At 44.6% G+C, this 18481-nt stretch overlaps 4 protein-coding genes across 4 annotated transcripts; 3 read left to right on the forward strand and 1 right to left on the reverse strand.

Annotated features, from left to right (window-relative positions):
• Nucleotides 1–6315: 6315 nt before the first annotated feature.
• TRAVEDRAFT_79257 (uncharacterized protein) lies at nt 6316–6696 on the forward strand (the record flags this gene model as incomplete). The annotated part of the gene is made up of 1 exon (XM_008035108.1): nt 6316–6696. A coding segment is annotated over one exon (381 nt), but the record flags the coding sequence as incomplete, so codon positions are not given.
• Nucleotides 6616–8208, forward strand: TRAVEDRAFT_110263 (uncharacterized protein; the record flags this gene model as incomplete). Its single annotated transcript, XM_008035109.1, has 2 exons — nt 6616–6847; nt 6935–8208. The coding sequence occupies 2 exons, from the start codon at nt 6616–6618 to the stop codon at nt 8206–8208; spliced, it is 1506 nt and encodes a 501-aa protein (XP_008033300.1).
• Nucleotides 8209–9597: 1389 nt separating this feature from the next.
• TRAVEDRAFT_111073 (uncharacterized protein) lies at nt 9598–9939 on the forward strand (the record flags this gene model as incomplete). The annotated part of the gene is made up of 1 exon (XM_008035110.1): nt 9598–9939. One exon carries the CDS (start codon nt 9598–9600, stop codon nt 9937–9939), a length of 342 nt encoding a protein of 113 aa, XP_008033301.1.
• Nucleotides 9940–10081: 142 nt separating this feature from the next.
• On the reverse strand, nt 10082–10288 carry TRAVEDRAFT_42532 (uncharacterized protein; the record flags this gene model as incomplete). Its single annotated transcript, XM_008034069.1, has 2 exons — nt 10082–10194; nt 10249–10288. The coding sequence occupies 2 exons, from the start codon at nt 10286–10288 to the stop codon at nt 10082–10084; spliced, it is 153 nt and encodes a 50-aa protein (XP_008032260.1).
• Between the last annotated feature and the right edge of the window lie 8193 nt (nt 10289–18481).

Raw genomic sequence — 18481 nt, forward strand, 5'->3', positions numbered from 1 at the left:
TGAACATCCTTTTACTCATATTTATGCCTTCAATTGGCATTCTATTGACCTACAAGCAACACCATTGTGTAGAGCTCAATTTTCCGAACTTGACAGTATATAATACTTGACATTATGCCTGGGAAAACACTGACCTAGACCCACATTGATCCCCTTTAGTGACAGATTGTAACCCAGAGTCACTTATGGTGCGTTGGTTGGCTTGTAGCACTCCCATATGTGCTCAGAATGCTATACAAACATCCCCATTGCATTCGCCTCATCAACAGCTTTCTGGTGATATATAATAGTGGTATGTTACACCATACACTTGTCTATTAATGAGCACATTATGTTGAGCTGTGGCTGAAAACAAACAAAGCCAAAGCTAGTGGCACGATGACGCGGAATCGCGTCGGCGTGCTATTGGCTTTGGTCTTGTTTGGCTCCAAACAGAGAAGGGTCAATATCTTGGCTTCTGCTTGTCCTAATGGGACATATAATATATCGCCAGGAAGCTGTTGACAAGGAGAATCCATCTGTGCAAACAAATCAAGGATGTGGTGACAGTGGAATAAGATATGGACTAGATATATTTCTATTAGTGCCACAATTGGCAATAAGCGCTAGTGGCCTGGCATATTCATCAAATGGTCAAGTATTATATACTATTGGGCTCAGAATATTGATCTCTATTCAATGGGGATGCTATGATACTAGTGTACCCAGAAAATTCCGCTATACAAGCAATGTAATACCTCAATACAACACTAGAAAGAGGTAAGTGGGCATGATTAAACCCATATCTCTATCAGTTTTTGGTATATATACATTATTGTTTCTGCAGTCGTCCTAGTACCAAGACAGCAATGTCATGTAGACACATCATAAATACCTGGGCACACTGTGGGCTATAAACAACACAGGAGCAGTATTGGCCTACAAAGTGGTATAAAATGTGCGAAATTGGATTTATTGCAGTGATCTGCTTATCAATAAATGTTGATGTGCATATCATTAGAACCTGCTCGCCAATATCTATACAATGGAGGTGTTTTCCGGGTCATATATACCCTGCATAATGTATAAATGGCCAATGAATGCGGTTTAAAGAAGGCCTCACAGGGCCTGATCCTGCCGGCCAAATAGGCGCCCAAAACGTGATTTGGTGAAGTCCAATGGGCGCTAGTAGATTGCGCTGGGCCAGCGCGATCTACTAGCGCTCGTGGTACTTGGAAAGATTTTTTGAAAAGCAGCCGTTTTTTAGAAGTATTTCCCTCGCTGTTTCACCAGTTCCCATCCATATAGCACATATCATATATCATCGGAAAGCCCTTTACAAGCTCTACAATACGGTACTGTTTTGGTTTTGATTGTCTCCATATTGGGCAACAGAAAGAGGAAATACTTTGATTCTAGTCTTTTAAACAAAGATAGAGTAGATAAACTACAGTTTCAATCACTCTAGTAACTGCCATAGATGAAAGAGATACAATCGCATATATCATGGCACTATAGCATGTCCTATGTGCACACATAACCAATCCTCAAATATGTGATCAGTGTTCTCTCTTGGCAGGAATAATCATAGAGCCTTCACCACTACTAGCACAATTACTAGTAATGTAAACTATATAGATATACCCTTATGCTATGATGCACATTGTGTTTGAGTCTATATAGATGTTTGTTATAGCCTGCATTTGAGTGTGCATGAAGCCGCAGGTGTGTAGTGCCACCTAGGGTTACATAGATGCCCACTGGGAAGCATTAAAGCCTCATTAGCAGATGGTCAGAGTGGCTGTGTGCAGCAATCTAGTGTCTAACCCTAAAATTCCTAATGGAGGAGAACCCTAACCCTGGGTTTTTAGGCGGAGAATGTATGTGGCGCCTATCTCAACATGAATGGCTGATTAGCGGAGTTTCAAAATATTTTCCCACAGGCATCAATTGAGGTGTCGCGAGTTGGCAGGAAGGTCACCCTATAAGAAATGATTTCCTCGTTCCTCATCAATCGTAATTTTGGGCATGGGAAGGGAATGGCTGACTACATTAGCACGTAGCTTAGACATGCCGGACATGTGGACCTTGACAATGCAGTGGTTCTGCTTTACACGTTGTTGTATGCTATCCGGGAATCGGATGATTGATAGGTGAAAAGGGGTGAGGGGTTGGGCGATGTTGATTCCCTGATGCTGCCGCAAAGCGTGTGGGGTTTCCTGCTTTTCCAACTTGGGTGGAGAGGGCCATGGCTGGCAGGTCTGATTGATGAGAATGAATTTTTCATTGGCATTGAATCAAACTGCCATTTGTTATTTGCTCTTTGGTATCTGTGCCATCTGAATAGGAGTAACATATACTCCTATGTAGTACAGAAATACTGCATGTCTTAGTGTCAAAAGCACTGCAACAACACATCACAATTTTCTGAGTGATTCACCCTATTGGTGTATGCAATTTTAGTGTATGCAATTTGGATATTAAAATATACTAGTATACCTGTTATGAACTGTTTACAGCCACTGCAGAAGTACATTAGCAGATGTGAGACAATAGTGTCCTTCACACAGTGCAGATGATTTATAAGCACTGATGTATATTATGTGCTATAACTGCACCACTTTCATCCAATCACAATATGCAGGACAATGTGAATCAATATTTTCTCACACATACAAACTATATCTGATAAATATTTCAGATGTATTTGACCTCTGTGCCCAGCTAGGAAAGCCCCATGGTAATCAACATTGCTGTGCCCAAGCCTTGAATAGAGTGAAAATATTGGCTGACTATATCATAGATGTAGTCTTATCCATGTTACATGACAGTCACTCCTTTCCTATCTTGAGCAGGGCTGATTCTCTAGCATTACAGGCTTCCTCTCAAGCTTAGGCAATTTACAGGTGAGAGTTTACTCATTACAGCCTATTGCTGATTTTTTGAGTTTGCCCAGGAAGACATTGATATTTGCAAGTGTCATGGCATAAAATGGATCAGATAGACAATGAACAAGCCCTTCAATGAATAGCCTGATCATACACTTTAGATTGATGATATTTCAGATGCTTACACTATGCACTATCTTCAAATGGCAACAGGGCAATGTTCAGCAGAGTGATAATTATACTAGGCTTCCATTATTATCTGTATACTCTATCTTGTGTAACCATATTACCTGATCAGATTGCTAAATATAGTGCAACAGCCACATCTTAGCTGTAATACTGCACTTATGATAGTCTAAGCTGCTCCTAGGTTCAGTTAACAAATATATAGACAGCACCATTGTATAGAGATCAAAATTCTGAACCTGGTAGTATACAACAGTAGGGGGTGAGGTAATGATGTCATCAGGTCATGTGCCATGGGCGCTTTTTTCCGATTGTAGCACTAATAGGATTTTGTGTTGTGCATAGTGGCAGCAAAGGTGCCCACATCCAAGTCATTTTTGGATAGATGGATTCTGCTCATCCATAGCTTCCTGGTAATATATATTTTATGAGATATGGACCAGTAGGAGGCAAGATATTAAGACATTTGTAGTGGGAACCAAACAAGACCACAGTTGGCAGCAGGGGAACGCAGAGCATGGCTCCCCTGCCACACAATGTGGTCTTGTTTGTTCTCAGCCACAGCTGCAACTCATTTTGCCCCCTGTTGGCACATTTTGCATCACACTATGGGACAATGATATACCACTAGAAAGGTCTCTCCAATGTGCATCTAATGGTGGTGTGATCATGTTATTATATGCAATATACAGGCTTTAATGCCCCAAATGCTGATTGTGGCTGAAGGTCATTACCACATTGTATGCACAACTGATAGCTTTCATGCTAGCTATTATATATAGTCAGTCTCCTCATTACATCCTAACATACTCTCATTAAATAGGGCAGAAGATTGTGCTAGCAAGGCATTATATAAACTGCACATTGATCCCCATTAGTGACAGATTGGGACACAAAGTCACTTATGGTGAATTGTTTGGCTTGTAGTACCCACAGATGTGCTCTGACCACTATACAAACACCACCATTGCATTCCCCTCATCAACAGCTTTCTGGTGATATATAATAGTAGTATGTTACCACTATACAATCACCTATTAACAAGCATATTAGGTTGAGCTGTGGCTGAAAACAAACAAAGCCAAAGCTAGTGGCACGACGACGCTAATCCGCGTCGGCGTGCCATTTGCTTTGGCTTTGTTTGGCTCCAAACAGAGAAGCATCAATATCTCAGCTCCCACTAGTCCAAATGGGACATATTATATATCATCAGGAAGCTATTGATAAGGTGAATCCATCTGTGCAAAGAGATAAAGGATCTGGTTCCATTATGATAAGATAACAGCTAGATTAATTCCCATTAGTGCCACAATTGGCAATGAGTGCTAGTACCATAGTGTATATTCACCAAATGGTCAAGTGTCATATACCACTGGACTCAGGATATTGATCTCTATTCAATGGTGATGGTATAGATCTAGTGTACCCACACAATAGATGCTATACCTCAATATAATACCAGCAAGAGGTAAGCACAGATAGTAGGGTTTATATCTCTGTCATTTTGGATGGTATATATATGATTGTTTCCATTGTAGACCCAGCACATTAAAAGGAACATAATGTACTAATAATCGATACCTGAACATGATATTGGGCTTCAAACATCACAAACATAGCATTTGCCTACAAAGTGGTGCAAAATGTACCAAATCGTGTTTTATGCCATACTGTGCTTACCAATAAATGGTGATATGTATATCATTCGAAAGTGTGTGCTGAGCTCTACACAATGGTGCTGGTTTTGGAGGGTCATATGTTGTCAATGGTCCATAAATTGATCATGAATGTGGTTTAAAGAAGGCTTCACAGGGCTTGATCCTGTGGGCGAATAAGCGCCCTAAAGGCAATTTGGTGAAGTCCGATGGGCGCTAGTAGTTCACGCTGGGTCAGCGCGATCTACTAGCGCCCGTGGTACTTAAAAACATTTTCTGAAAAGCAGCCGCTTTTTGGCAGTATTTCCCCCATTGTTTCACCAGTTTTTATCCATATAGCACATATTATATATCATCAGAAAGCTCTTCACAAGGTCTACAACGTGGTGCCATTACATTTGATATTGTTCTGGAATTGGGACTTAGGAACAAGCAATACTTCAATTGTAGTCTTTCAATCCAAATAAGGAGTGCAGTGCCCCAATGACTTCAGTGACTGTCAATGGTAGATGAGCTACAAGAACAGATATGATGCTCTATGTCAGTATATACTATCTCAGCTGATCACTGACTAACCTTTCTTAGTAGCATATGGCATATAAATACTACCACCAGATCATAGCTCTAAGAGGAAACCAAGGGTATAGTACTTTGACGACACTATACCATGTGTCAAGGGTCTGTTTAATACAGTACATAGCCTATAGGCATAGTGGACAGTGAGCAGCACATGTGCTGTGCAACCTAGGGTTACACAAGCGCCCAGGGAGAGGCTTTACATGTGGTAAGCATTGTAATTAGAACTGATCTAAGGCTAACCCTAAGCTGTGCTATTGGGAGCCAACCCTAACCCTGTAAACATTACAAAATTTTGTATGTGGCGCCTAACAGAAAGCTAATGATGGGTAAGTAATTCTTTCCCACGGGGTCGGATTGGCGTCACGCAAGTTGGCAGGAAGCTCACCCCATAAGAAACGATTTCTTCGTTCCTCATCAATCGTAATCTGCACTGTGTGAAGGACACTATTGTCTCGCATCTGCTAATGTACTTCTGCAGTGGCTGTAAACAGTTCATAACAGGTATACTAGTATATTTTAATATCCAAATTGCATACACTAAAATTGCATACACCAATAGGGTGAATCACTCAGAAAATTGTGATGTGTTGTTGCAGTGCTTTTGACACTAAGACATGCAGTATTTCTGTACTACATAGGAGTATATGTTACTCCTATTTAGATAGCACAGATACCAAAGAGCAAATAACAAATGGCAGTTTGATTCAATGTCATTAAAAATTCATTCTCATCAATCAGACCTGCCAGCCATGGCCCTCTCCACCCAAGTATCACAGATGGGGTCACTTTCAGACTTTTACTCCTTCATGGTAACCATATTGTCTGATATCAGCAGATTCTGATCATAGTCTTCCTTGGTCATGCAGAGCAAAAGCTTCTGGATACAAGCTGGGCACATACTGCACAAGCAGACTCATGGAAGTCAGAAATATCTGTGGCAAAGCCTTGGATAATATTCTCTATCAAATCTGAGGGGGGTGGTGGAACTGTGATCAGTGTCAGAAGCATGGGCATCCTCAAAGAAAGACAAGGCTGATCTGGATAAGTCTGACAAACCTGAGTTTGATAATCGGGGCTGTACAGACAAAAATGGAAATTGTAAAGCCTGGTTCCCCAGAGAGACACACCCAGAGACTGTGGTAGACCCAGGCACTGGTGCACTGATCATGAAGAAAAGAGAGGCCTGGATCAACAACATCACCCATGCGGTCACCTATCTCATGCATGGGAACACTGATGTCACTTCTCTGCTGTCGGGCACTGCCATTAAATCTGTCATAGCCTATGTTGCTGATTACATAACTAAAACCCCACTGAAAACCCATGTGATGTTCCAGTCTATTCAGCAGGTGTTTGAGCGCAATGTGGAGCTGTTGGGCAGTCAGAAGTCTACCAAAGAGAAGGCTCGGTCACTGATTACCAAGATAGTGAACTCACTCACTGCATGCTCTGAAATTGGTGGACCCATGGCAGCCATATATCTGCTCAAGCATCCAGACCACTACAAGAGCCACAAATTCCGCACATGTTTCTGGAGAGGATATGTGTATGAGGTGATGCGTGCATGGGAGGACTCTGCCAAGATTGCGGAGGAAGGGACCACCAAAGTCATGCTCGGACTTTCAGGAACATCCAAGCGGATCATAGCACTGTCACCTGTGCAGGACTATATATGGCGGCCCACTGAGTATGAGCACATGTCACTATATGACTGGGTCAGACTGGCAGACAAGCAGCGGATCAAGCACCGTAAAAAGGGCCCCAAGAAATCTGAAGAGGCTATTAATGAGCATGCAGATGTGGACTCGGAGTTGGAGGACAACTATGATATCAGTGATGCAGAATTGAAGGGTGCTGGAGTCAATGAAGAGGAAGAAGAATCAGAGGATGAACTCCTGCTTACAAAAACATCAAACCAGAAGCTTGAAGCTGATAGCGCACCTAAGCCAAAGAAATCCAGGTCAAAATATGTGCAGTTCCATGAGAATCATCCACAGTATGACACCCATCATGTGAAGCTGCTGGATGAGTCTGAGGCATATGTCCCCAACTTCATTGGTGGTTCACTTCCCAGGAGAGATGCAGGCAACCGTGAACAATATTGCATGACCATGCTCACACTCTTCAAGCCTTGGCGCACTGGGCAGGATCTGAGACCAAGCCAGGATGTGCTCTGGGATGATGTGTTCAATGGCTATTCATTCACAGAGCGGCAGCTGGAGGTCATGAAATTCTTCCATATCAAATATGAGTGCAATGATGCCAGGGACGACTTTTCTGCAGCTCGCAAAAAGGGAGGAAAGACTGGTCCTTCACCATTCAACATGGATAATGCCACCCTGGATGACCTGGACACTCAGTATTATAATGATGATGGAGAACTCAACATCAGCGAGATTGAGGAGATGGTGCTGCGGACCAATGACTGGACAGAGCTGAGCAATGCAGAAATAAGCAGACACACACAGATGCTGCAGGCCGAACAAATCATCCAGGCTTCAGGCTGGCTAGACCCCATGAAACAGAAGAATACCTCTGAACTGCCATCAAAGTTCAACAGCAAGGAAGATATTGAGCTCCACAGACTGGAAGAATGTGCTTGCTGCCAACCTGGGCATCTCTGGCATCCAGTATCTCTTGGTGCGAGTACACTGCCAGTCAATGATGAAGTCAATGAGGTCAAGGTCATTGACAGGTCATACTATATGAGCAAAGCATTCAAGGCACAGGACCAGGAGGCTCAAAATATTGCATGCACCCCCAGACTCACTGGAATAATGGCAGGACTGACAGGAATAATACTGGGGCTGAGTGTCTTCAGACACCTTCAGCACTTCACGCACAAGAGCATAGATGTCAGTACCCACTGGGCCATTGGGATATGTGACTGGATCCTGAGCATGGAGAATATCCCTGATTGACTGCCTAATGGTGATTGTGTAGCTGACTATGTCATCAGAATTGCCATTAAAGTGACCAGTAAGCTTTGACAGTAATGCATTCTGCTCAGGTACCACTCTCCGCCACTGTTGCTTACACTCTGTATAAACTGACAGCAAAATAGTCAAAATACTGTCATAAGCACAGCTGTAGTTGGCATTGTCCCACTTGAACTCAATGAAATTGACTTCATCCACATCAGGATATAGAGGCCATAGTGCTTCTATAGATCCTCATGATCTTAGACACAAGGTTTGATGCATACTCCCCAGCAGACACCCATCCCTTCTCCACGTCTTACACTTCATCACCAGCCTCCGCCTCCCCAGGTGTGTGTACACTTGGGCATCTTATGTACTGCGTAGCTATCCTCAGCTCCATCCTGGTCAACATGCTCCTATTGTGCAGTAGGATAGCCTGCTCTTCTCGTACTGGATCTCAAGTGGTTCCCCTGTGATTCTACCAGAGATGTAATAGGTGCTGACTGCATGGGTTCTTAGTCACGTCTATTGCACCCTTTGTGGTCATCCTCGCCTGGGCCAACTCAACCACTGTTGGACACACAAAATGTCCCAACCTTATATCCAACATCTGCTGCATCACAGGTCTCACCATGAATCTAATTTTCATGATTGGGTATGTGGTAGGCAATGTAGTCGGCCCTTCAGCCCATGATGCCCAAACAATGCCACAGCTGGCCCTCCTTTCTCACACCTGCACATGCATCAACCTTACTGACCAGTGTGCCATGTACACAGACATCCCGCTTCTTCAATCATAAAGCCCGCATCATGGTTATCACACTCATATTCATATTGTCATCTGGCCTTGCCATTATACATTTGCCCTACTGCTTAGTTAGCTGAGTGCTTTTCTGGGAAATGTATGTCATTGTGGAGCTCATCCAGTCCCCCACACTTGTGACACATGTTCTCCCAAGACAAAGACGCACATGTTGGGAGTAGGAGCAGTGCAGAGACCACCTGTTCCAAGTCTGGTACCTTTTCTCCCAGTACTGCGGGTGCAAATGTGGCACATTCATGTGTGGATCAGAAGCCCATATACATGCCCGCATGAGCTGTACTCCAGCTGCTATTGATTGACACCCACCCACGCCTTGAAGCTGGTCTGTGATGGCAGCTTGCTGCAGATATGCTTTTCAGAAAACATCGACACTCTCAAGTGGCATGCACCCTGTGCAGGGAGCTATCAGAGAACCTTGACACTAATATTCTGCAGTGTGCACATCCCACCATCCTTTGGAAATGGGCTGATATGCTTGGAGTGTTCACCACTTAGTACAACCATGGGAGGGATGGGCACTGGATGTTGTTGTTGTGTCTGGCAGACATGGCATGTTTGTACCCACTATGCAGTGCACTCATTGCATTCAAGCGATGCTGCAAGATCCGGACCTTGCACCTGGTACAAGCATCAAGCAGTGGATACTAGGAATCCTGATGTTTCATTTCAACTTTGTACATGGGCTTGTGCTGGTGATGAGCCAGCCAAGGACAGCAACAAGTTCAAGGATTGGTTTGATGTCCATGGGTTCATTCACGACAGCACAAGTGGTCCCAAGTTGCATGCACACTATGGCTTCTGGCCTGGCTGCTCCCTCTGCTTTGCAGTTACCAGCTACCACTCTGTACTCCCCTTGGACATCACAGAAGCAACTCACCTGCTTCCCCAACCAGATCTTGGACCCGTAGGGAAATGCTGCCACCACATTCTGCAGCACCAGCATTATTCTATTTGCCTAAGGGTAATGCTGCTTTTACTTTGTCAGATTCACCTGCTTTCTCAATCCCCTCTGATGTACCTTCTGCGATTGGCGAACATCCAGAAAATTCTTTAACACCTAACGAGGATACATACTGAAGCCTGGAGCCACTGCATGTGCAGGAATAGTCCAGAGGTTGGTCCAATGCTTTGAGTACCCACTGGGTGGAAGACCGGCACACCACCTACAACGGTGTAAAGGTGAGAGAAAACACTGAAGCGTTGAGAGGAAGGCTTACCAGGGACCAGGCAAACCAAAGGCAGAGGAGTCTTGGCCATGGAATGCGAAAAATGAGAGCTAGAATTAGAGAAAGACTTTAGTAGACATGACAGAATCAGCAAAAGAAACATTGACAACCTGCCTGCAACACACCGCCCACAACTGCAACAAGTTGAGCATGCAGGTGTGCTCAACTTGTTGCCTGTCCCTCTATGCTCCCGCTCTCCACCTCCTCTTCTAACCTCCCTGCTGTTGCGGAGTTATGGGCAGTCCAGAAGGTGATCCTTGGGCTCAATGAGAAGTGCTCTCCAGAGATGCCCAAATGGAATGACTTCACACCTACAGCCAGATAGCTTGGGAACACAGCCATCTGTGTAAACCAATCAAACACACTGAGTGGTGCTCAACCCAGGCATATCTACCAGGTTCCCTGTTTCCTTAGTCCATGATGAGCTGTCACAGCCCATGCTTTGCCTACATGTCAGCTGCCTGCATTGGATTGCAATGATTTGGACTTACCCTTTTGAGACGCCAAAGGACCACCATCCGCCCCTGAAGATGGGGCATTGGCTCAGTCCCAGTATTCAGAGTCTATGGGCTCGGGAAAGAAGCGTAGCTTGCAGGCTGTAAATCAGGTGAGACCTCCTGCAAGAGTTTGAAAGCCAGCTGTATGACAGATCTCCCTAACAAGTTCATGAGCAACTCTGTAGTGGTGAGGACAAGACCATCCGTAGCTATGGAAGTCAGCAAAACATCAGATGGGTGGTTGTTTAAGCACTTTTGTAAAGGAAATCACACAATGCCACTCCTTTTGGGAACACCAGTGTTACCTTGTCAGAAAGTTTGCCAAGGCATACTTTCCCTGTGCATCAAAGGCACATGGGGTGATATTTCTACTCAATGGGGCTGCTCACTGTAAATTGATCATACTCTGGGAAAGTACACTGAGGGTCCCAGTGAGTTTGCAACTCCCAGCCAGGCCCAGGATTTGGCCACTGAGATGTATGAAAGTCCAGGCTGGGTATTTGTTGAAGTAGAAGGTGATTGGCTCATCAAGGAGGTCTGGCAGTGTCCAGTCAGTGTCAAGCACATTCTAGCCAAATTTAGGGATAGGTCAGTTACCACTGGGTGTTGTGGTTGATGAGCCTGGGTACATGCAGACGTGCACAGACACCACTGCACACAACCATCCCGTGCAGCTAATGCATGAATTCACTGACTTTGCCGTCACTGAAGGAGAGTGGAGGTGCCTTTGTTGGAGCTCAACTGCCTGCTGCATGATGAGGTCTTCAGTGGTGAAAAGGCTTTCTTCAGAGCTAGAGGTTGATTCATCTGTGCGGTTATGGGCTGGAAAATATCATTTGTGCCACCCATGGCACTGCAGGCCTAAAAACTGCTTACATTGTGCTTGCGGCACCATTTGCACAGACTGTCCTTGGTTCATGAATGCTGCCACCCCACTCTCCAGCACCCAATGGAGACGGCTGAAGTAGGAAGGGTTGTTGAACTTGATAGACCAGATGGTTTGGATATTGTTCTTGGTATCTAGTACAGTAAGGTCTAAGAAAATGTAAATCAAGTATTCTTGTTGTCAATGAGATTTATTGTGCAGTCAACAGAACAATTTGCAGACAATCTAGGGTACTTAGATAGTATCCTGCTTATGCTTACATTCTATGTGCATTTGAAAGGATTTGTGGCTTGCTGCTTCTTTGGTTGTCACCGGCATGGTTGCTTTCCTCTGACTGCGTGTGTTGGAACAATGCCGGACCCTCGCTTGTACCATGTTGTTATCATTTCATACCTTACGGGTGCTCTCTCCATGTCCTTCTACTCCCCATTCACCCTCAATCTCATGCTTGTGTCGCTATGGCCTGTTTCTGGTGCAGCAAGATTTCCACATGCTGCAACCAGTCTCTGAGAGAGATGATGGCCGATTGTGCACACAATCACGGTGGGGTGTGTAGAAGCAGACGATGCGGCCTACGCACATCGGTTGCAAACAACGAGAGCTGTGAGAGAGAGGGACTGAACGATGCATGGGGTTGTTGGTTGCCATCATGGAAGAAGCCTTGGGCATTCCTCATAGCTACATGGGAGATTTGTTGTCTCCATTGATGGACTGAAGATCACATGGAAGACCAATGAACTCTCCAAATGGTTCAATAGCTACTCCTCACTCGACTGACTGTGCCTTGTCCCGCTTGTAGAGCCATGGAGCTCATGGGGCTAACAGCTGTGAACACAAGCACTGGAGTATGCTGGGCCTTGCAAGAAATGGATGGTGGTCTAGTTGTGGTATGTGGTATGGGTGTATGTAAAGACGCACCCAAGGGACAGATACGACTGTTTCAGTGTGCATGGTCCATCCCCTGTGAGTGGCCCTGTGCAATATCAACAGTCTCCTCCTGCTCATACATCAAGTGTTCCACCATCCCCACATGTTTACACCCCAGCAGCGTAGAAACCTGGTGCCAACTGCTGATGGTAAGCCTGAAGCCCAGGTACTATTCAGTCCACATCTTCATGGGCTTTGAGATATTGTTGGCATTGAAAGCCTTTTTGTGTTTGATGAAGAGGCTATCCTGGTACATGGTCTGGATTTCTTGATCATTGGGGAAGAGGATGTTGGCACAGCTACCATACCTCCTTGCAAATGAGGGTGGTTACAAGGGAAATGTTGACAGAGTGGGTGATATGGGTGAACTGAGCATATAATGGTTGCATTGGCAGAGAGCTACCTTGGGCCTTTCTTGGAGAAGTCTTTGGCATGGCATGAGGTGCTCTTTTGGTACCAGGTGAATTTTTGCACTGTCTGAACCTTTCTGACTGTTACTCCATACCAGGAGGTCAATCATTGCCATGGGAGGAATCAGCTTGCTCAAGATTTGTATCTTCCGCTGCACTCACCACTTTGTGTGGTCCAAGAGGCCCTGCAACATGTCCTGGGTGCTTAATGCCCTGCAAGATATAAACACAACAGTGGTGTTGCATTCTATGTTCATGGACTGCAGTTCAGGTGTGAACACACTATTAAACCGCTTGTTCAAGAGCATCAGCACATGCAGATCACAGCGGGGGACACCACTACCTCCTCCTTCATGGAGCCAGCAGACCAAACGAGGTTGGGTGACAGCATAAGGTTGCCAGTGTCATTGCAACACTTGTTATATTACAGTGATGTGCTCCCAGAGATTGCTATGCCACATATATAATACTGCACAAGGATATGAGCCCACCTATCGTCCCAACCGCATGAGGGACTCAGTGTATACTGCATCTTGGATGAGTGTGAGGATCTTTGTCTGCAGGGACTTGAGTGCCGTCTCCACAATGTCCTCTGCCTGGGTGGTGTGCAAATGGGTGGAGGCAGCAGCCCTATGTAGATTTCAACTTCACAGTGGTGCATTTTCTCTGACAAAGCAGTCAGACACTGTCCTTATGTGACTTGTGTCTGCATTGCTGAAGGATGTGGATTACTTGCCGATGGCTAAACCTGTTGCAATTAACCACTCGGGGATACGCCGCGGCTGCGCGCATCTTTTAGGTGCTGCTGGCTGCTGGTAGTCCTCATTGAAGGCCGTGATCCTGGTCCTTACGGACTGGGAGAGCTCATGTACACTGTAGAAGCATTGAGATTCTACAGCGACATACCTTAAGCTTATAGATGGTATGCCGGTTGCTGCACGGAATCTCGAATTGTGAGAAGTACTTCCCCACTGTCCTATACTACCCTCAGTATGAAGCTGGTGTGAGTGTTTGGTATCCACACTGAATCCTTACAGCTGCTGTTCACCACACAACTTTTTCATACTCTCATCCACAAAGTCTGGATCAGGGGAAATCACTTCAATGACACTCACATTGGCAAATTATTCAGCAACTCAGTGGATTTAGGACATCCTATGCACATCATCCTCATCACACTCCTTCAATCTGAGGGCTTGCATTGCTGAGTACTTCTGAATGGTCAAGATGTATAAGCCATACCCAGTATTTCTGGATGTTACTGCTGCATGCCTACCGCTGATATTTTACACAGGCTTTCCTTGAGCTGCAGCCCAGAGGTCACTGAAGCCAATGTTGATAGCACAGGAGAACCTCCTCTTGTACACTACTGCAAGCATTGAGCATAGTTGCCCATCCTTATGCATGTGTCCATCAAGCCCTCCACTATCCTTCCAACTCATTTTTCAGCTGCTTGACTGTGCTCACACATTCATTGATGCTCTCTTCCATGTGGGAGGTGTGCTTGACTACAGTGCTGATAGCCCTACCTGGCGGGTTCAAAATGCCAGGGTACGCAAGGTGCAGCCACAAGTTGAGACACTGCAGGTGAAGGCTATGTAAGTTGGGTGCATATTCCAGGAGGCACACATGAACCACAGTACCTGTGCTGTGCTCCAGTCTTGGTGCACTTGGAACTCCTTGAGGTCTTTCATCTCTCCAGTAATGTTGGTCTCATGACTGTGCCAGAGCCCTGTAACAAATGACCCAGGCATCTGAATCTGCAGCTCTACATATGCCTGAATAACCTCAGGCAGATTATCAGGGGCATTGTCTGGGCCCCAGTTGGGGTCTTGGTGGTGCAGAATAGCTGTTAGCTGGCTTCAAGGGCAAGAGCCAGGCAGATGAAGCAGAAGGTGGTCTTTAAATCAATGCAAGGAGCTAGCCCAGGAGTGTGTTGCATACGCATACCTTGGTGGGGGGGCAATGGCTGGCAGGTTTTGATGGTGAACCCTTCTTTGAAATGCATTATTTGGCCATTTCTGTACCATATGATGCATATGAGGCTTGGAAAACCATTCCACTGTATAGAGCTTGGCTAGCAGAGTCTAATGATATATATATCAACATTTATTGGTAATCAGGGTACCTCCTAAAACATGATTTTGTGTACTTTTGTATAACTCTATTGCAACTGTTGATTATCTGCTGTGAAAGTCAAGCATTGACTAAATTGATGACTTCATATTGGAATATGATCTTACACATCGGAATACACACATTAGAAAAGAGACAATGTGAATAGCATCTGAATTGGCAGAATTGTGGGCTTAACACCTGTTTTAGTGTTCTGGTTTGCAGGAGGTCTTGAATTTTGAACACTGCAGAGATAAGATAGAACCTTGTAAATGCCACCATCAGGTAGAGCTCTTGAATAGGTTTCTGATGGTATATAACACATGTATATTTGCCAAAGGAATAGCAGAGGAATCCACCCATCTGTGCTTTTGTAGCCCATTTATCAATGATACTAGTCAAATTGAAGCGGAGATTGAATCCTGCCGCCCGGCATACGCCTGGGTCGGATTTTCGACCCAGGCGTATGAGGACCCCCGACATTTCTGCCAAGGGCCTGATCCGTTTTCGGACAAAATTTGAGGACCGCAACCCTTATGCCTGGTGCAAAACCGGACAAAAAAGACCCGAAAATCGCCATGCCTGATGCCACTTTTCCGGACATACTGACGCCAGGCTGGGTGAGGCCTGGTGCCAAACCGGACATTTGCCCCGATTTGTAGCCTTTTAGACCCGCAAAAGTCGAAATTTGGCGTCTATTCGAAGCACGTGCTCGATTAGGCCTGATCTGGCCCGGACAAATTCACTAAAACTCGGGTAGGCCTGGTGTATTCCCGGACAAAATCAGGGCGCCAAAGGCCTGATCCACCGGACAGACATTGCCTTTTTTCAATTTTGTGGATCAGGCCTTTGGCGGCAATGTCGGGGGTCCTGGCGTATGCCGTGCGGCACGGTCACGTGACTCTACTGTGACCTGTGTACCTCCGAGCAGTATGTCTGGCAACCTCACGTAATGTTCACCAAATCAAACAAATGTGGTATCACCAGAAAGCTATGCATCAGGAGAATACAATGGGGCTGTTTGTATATTTTTGTGAGCACATCTGAGGGAACTAGAAGCCAAACAAACCCCTATAGGTGACACTTGGTCACAATATGTCACTAATGGGGGATTGAGGTAGGTCTAGAGCAATGAGTTCCTAAGCAATGTATGAAGTGTTATATACTGTCAGATTCGGAAAATTGAGCTCTACACAATGGTGTTATTGGTGGGTTAACAGGATGCCATTTGAAGGCATCAATTGGAGTACAAAGAAATAAATAGATTTCCAGGTTCTGATAATGCAGATTGTATGCACATCATATAGTGTTCATGCTCAGTCTGTCATATTTCTAGTCTTACCATCACATACAAATACACTTTTATTACATAGCACAAAAGATAGTTGGTACCAATGCATTGAATGAACTGGTTGGCATATTAACACTTGCATATCGCATATAATGGCATGGTTATACCACCATCAGATCCACATTGAAAGTAGCTTTCTGAAGATAGCCAATAGTCCCATGTTATGGTACAAAATGGGCCAACAGTACACATATTGTATTGCAGTTGGGCTCCCATCACAATAATCTGGAACCTACTGGTCCATATGTCATAAAATGTATATCATCAGAAAGCTATGGATCACAAGATTCTATCAATGCCACAATTAGCAATAAGTGCCCAAGGGCACAGACCTGATGGCAGACCAACGCGGAATCACATTGTTGTGCCACTAGCTTTGGCTTTGTTTGTTTTCAGCCACAGCTCAAAATAATATGCTTGTTGATAGGTGATTGTCTTGTGGAACATACTACAATTATAAATCACCAGAAAGCTGTTGATGAGTAGAATGCAATGGGGGTGTTTGTATGATATTATGAGCACATCTGTGGGTGCTAGGCACCAAACAACCCACCATAAGTGACTCTGGGTCACAATTTGTCACTAACGGAGATCAGTGTGGGCCTAGGTCAGTGTTTTCCCAGGCCTAATATGAAGTGTTATACACTGTCAGGTTCAGAAAATTGAGCTCTACACAATGGTGTCGTTTTTAGGTCAATGGAATGCCATTTGAAGGCATACATTGAAGTGAAAATATGTTCAGGTCCAGATAATGCCACTTCTTTAATGCATTTCCAACGCTATCTTCTGCCCTGTATAATGAAAATGCCTTGAAATGTAATAATGAAGCTGGATAGATGAAGTGGTGGGTATAAAGGACCAGGTAATGTGCATACACTCTGGCAATGACCTCCAGCCACAATTAGTGTTTGATATATCAAAGCGTGTATATTCTATATAAAACCATGAATATACTACCATTAGATACATATTAAAACCACCTTTCTAATGATATATAATGGGCCTGTATTGTGGTGAAGAATGAGCCAACAGTGGGCAAAATGTGTTGCAGCAGTGGCTGAGAACAAACAAGACCACATTTAGTGGCAGGGGAGCTGTGCTCTGTGTTCCCCTGCCACAGAATGTGGTCTTGTTCGGTCCCCATCACAAATGTCTCAATATCTTGGCCCCCCCTAGTCCATATAGCTATGGATGAGCAGAGTTTATATATTCAAAAATAATCTGGATGTGGCCAGTGCAGCTGCCACTATTCACAACACCAGATCCTATCAGTGCCACAATTGGAAAAAGCACCCAAGACACATGACCTGATGACATCATTGCCTCACCTCCAAGTGTGATATACCACCAGGGTCAGAATTGTGATCTCTATTTGATGTTGCTGTTTATATATTTATTCAATGAACCTTGGAGGAGCTCAGACTACTGTAAGTGCAATATCACAGCTAATGTGCACTATTGGACCATATATGGCAATCTGATCAAGTATGAGATTATATAATTATGCTGAGAAAATGTGTTTCATGGTGCAATCCATGTTTGAAAACATCTGATAATCATGGAAGTGCCTAAAAACATTGTCTTGCTGAATATTACCTGGTTGCCATTCAAATGGAGGGGATATTGTAAGCATTACGATTGATGAGGAACGAAGAAATCGTTTCTTATGGGGTGAGCTTCCTGCCAACTCGCGTGATGCCAATCCGACCCCGTGGGAAAAATTTTCTTACCCATCATTAGATTTGAAATAGGCGCCACATACAAAACTTTCTAATGTTCATGGGGTTAGGGTTCCCCTTCATTAGCACAGCTTAGGGTTAGCCTTAGATATTTGTTAATCAGATTTCTTACCAAGTGGAAACCCACTCCATGGGCGCTCATGTAACCCTAGTTGCACACAGGTCAACATGTGATTGCATTGCAGGATATAGAGGCATGGACAGTCGCGTCACCCTTGGTAGCAGCAGATACAAAGCAATAATATGGAAGTAGAGAGAGAAATTGCGAGATACTTTGTATGAGGCCACTTTCACTCCCT

Source organism: Trametes versicolor, assembly GCF_000271585.1.
Source record: "Trametes versicolor FP-101664 SS1 unplaced genomic scaffold TRAVEscaffold_1, whole genome shotgun sequence".
NCBI classification, from domain to species: Eukaryota; Fungi; Basidiomycota; class Agaricomycetes; order Polyporales; family Polyporaceae; genus Trametes; species Trametes versicolor.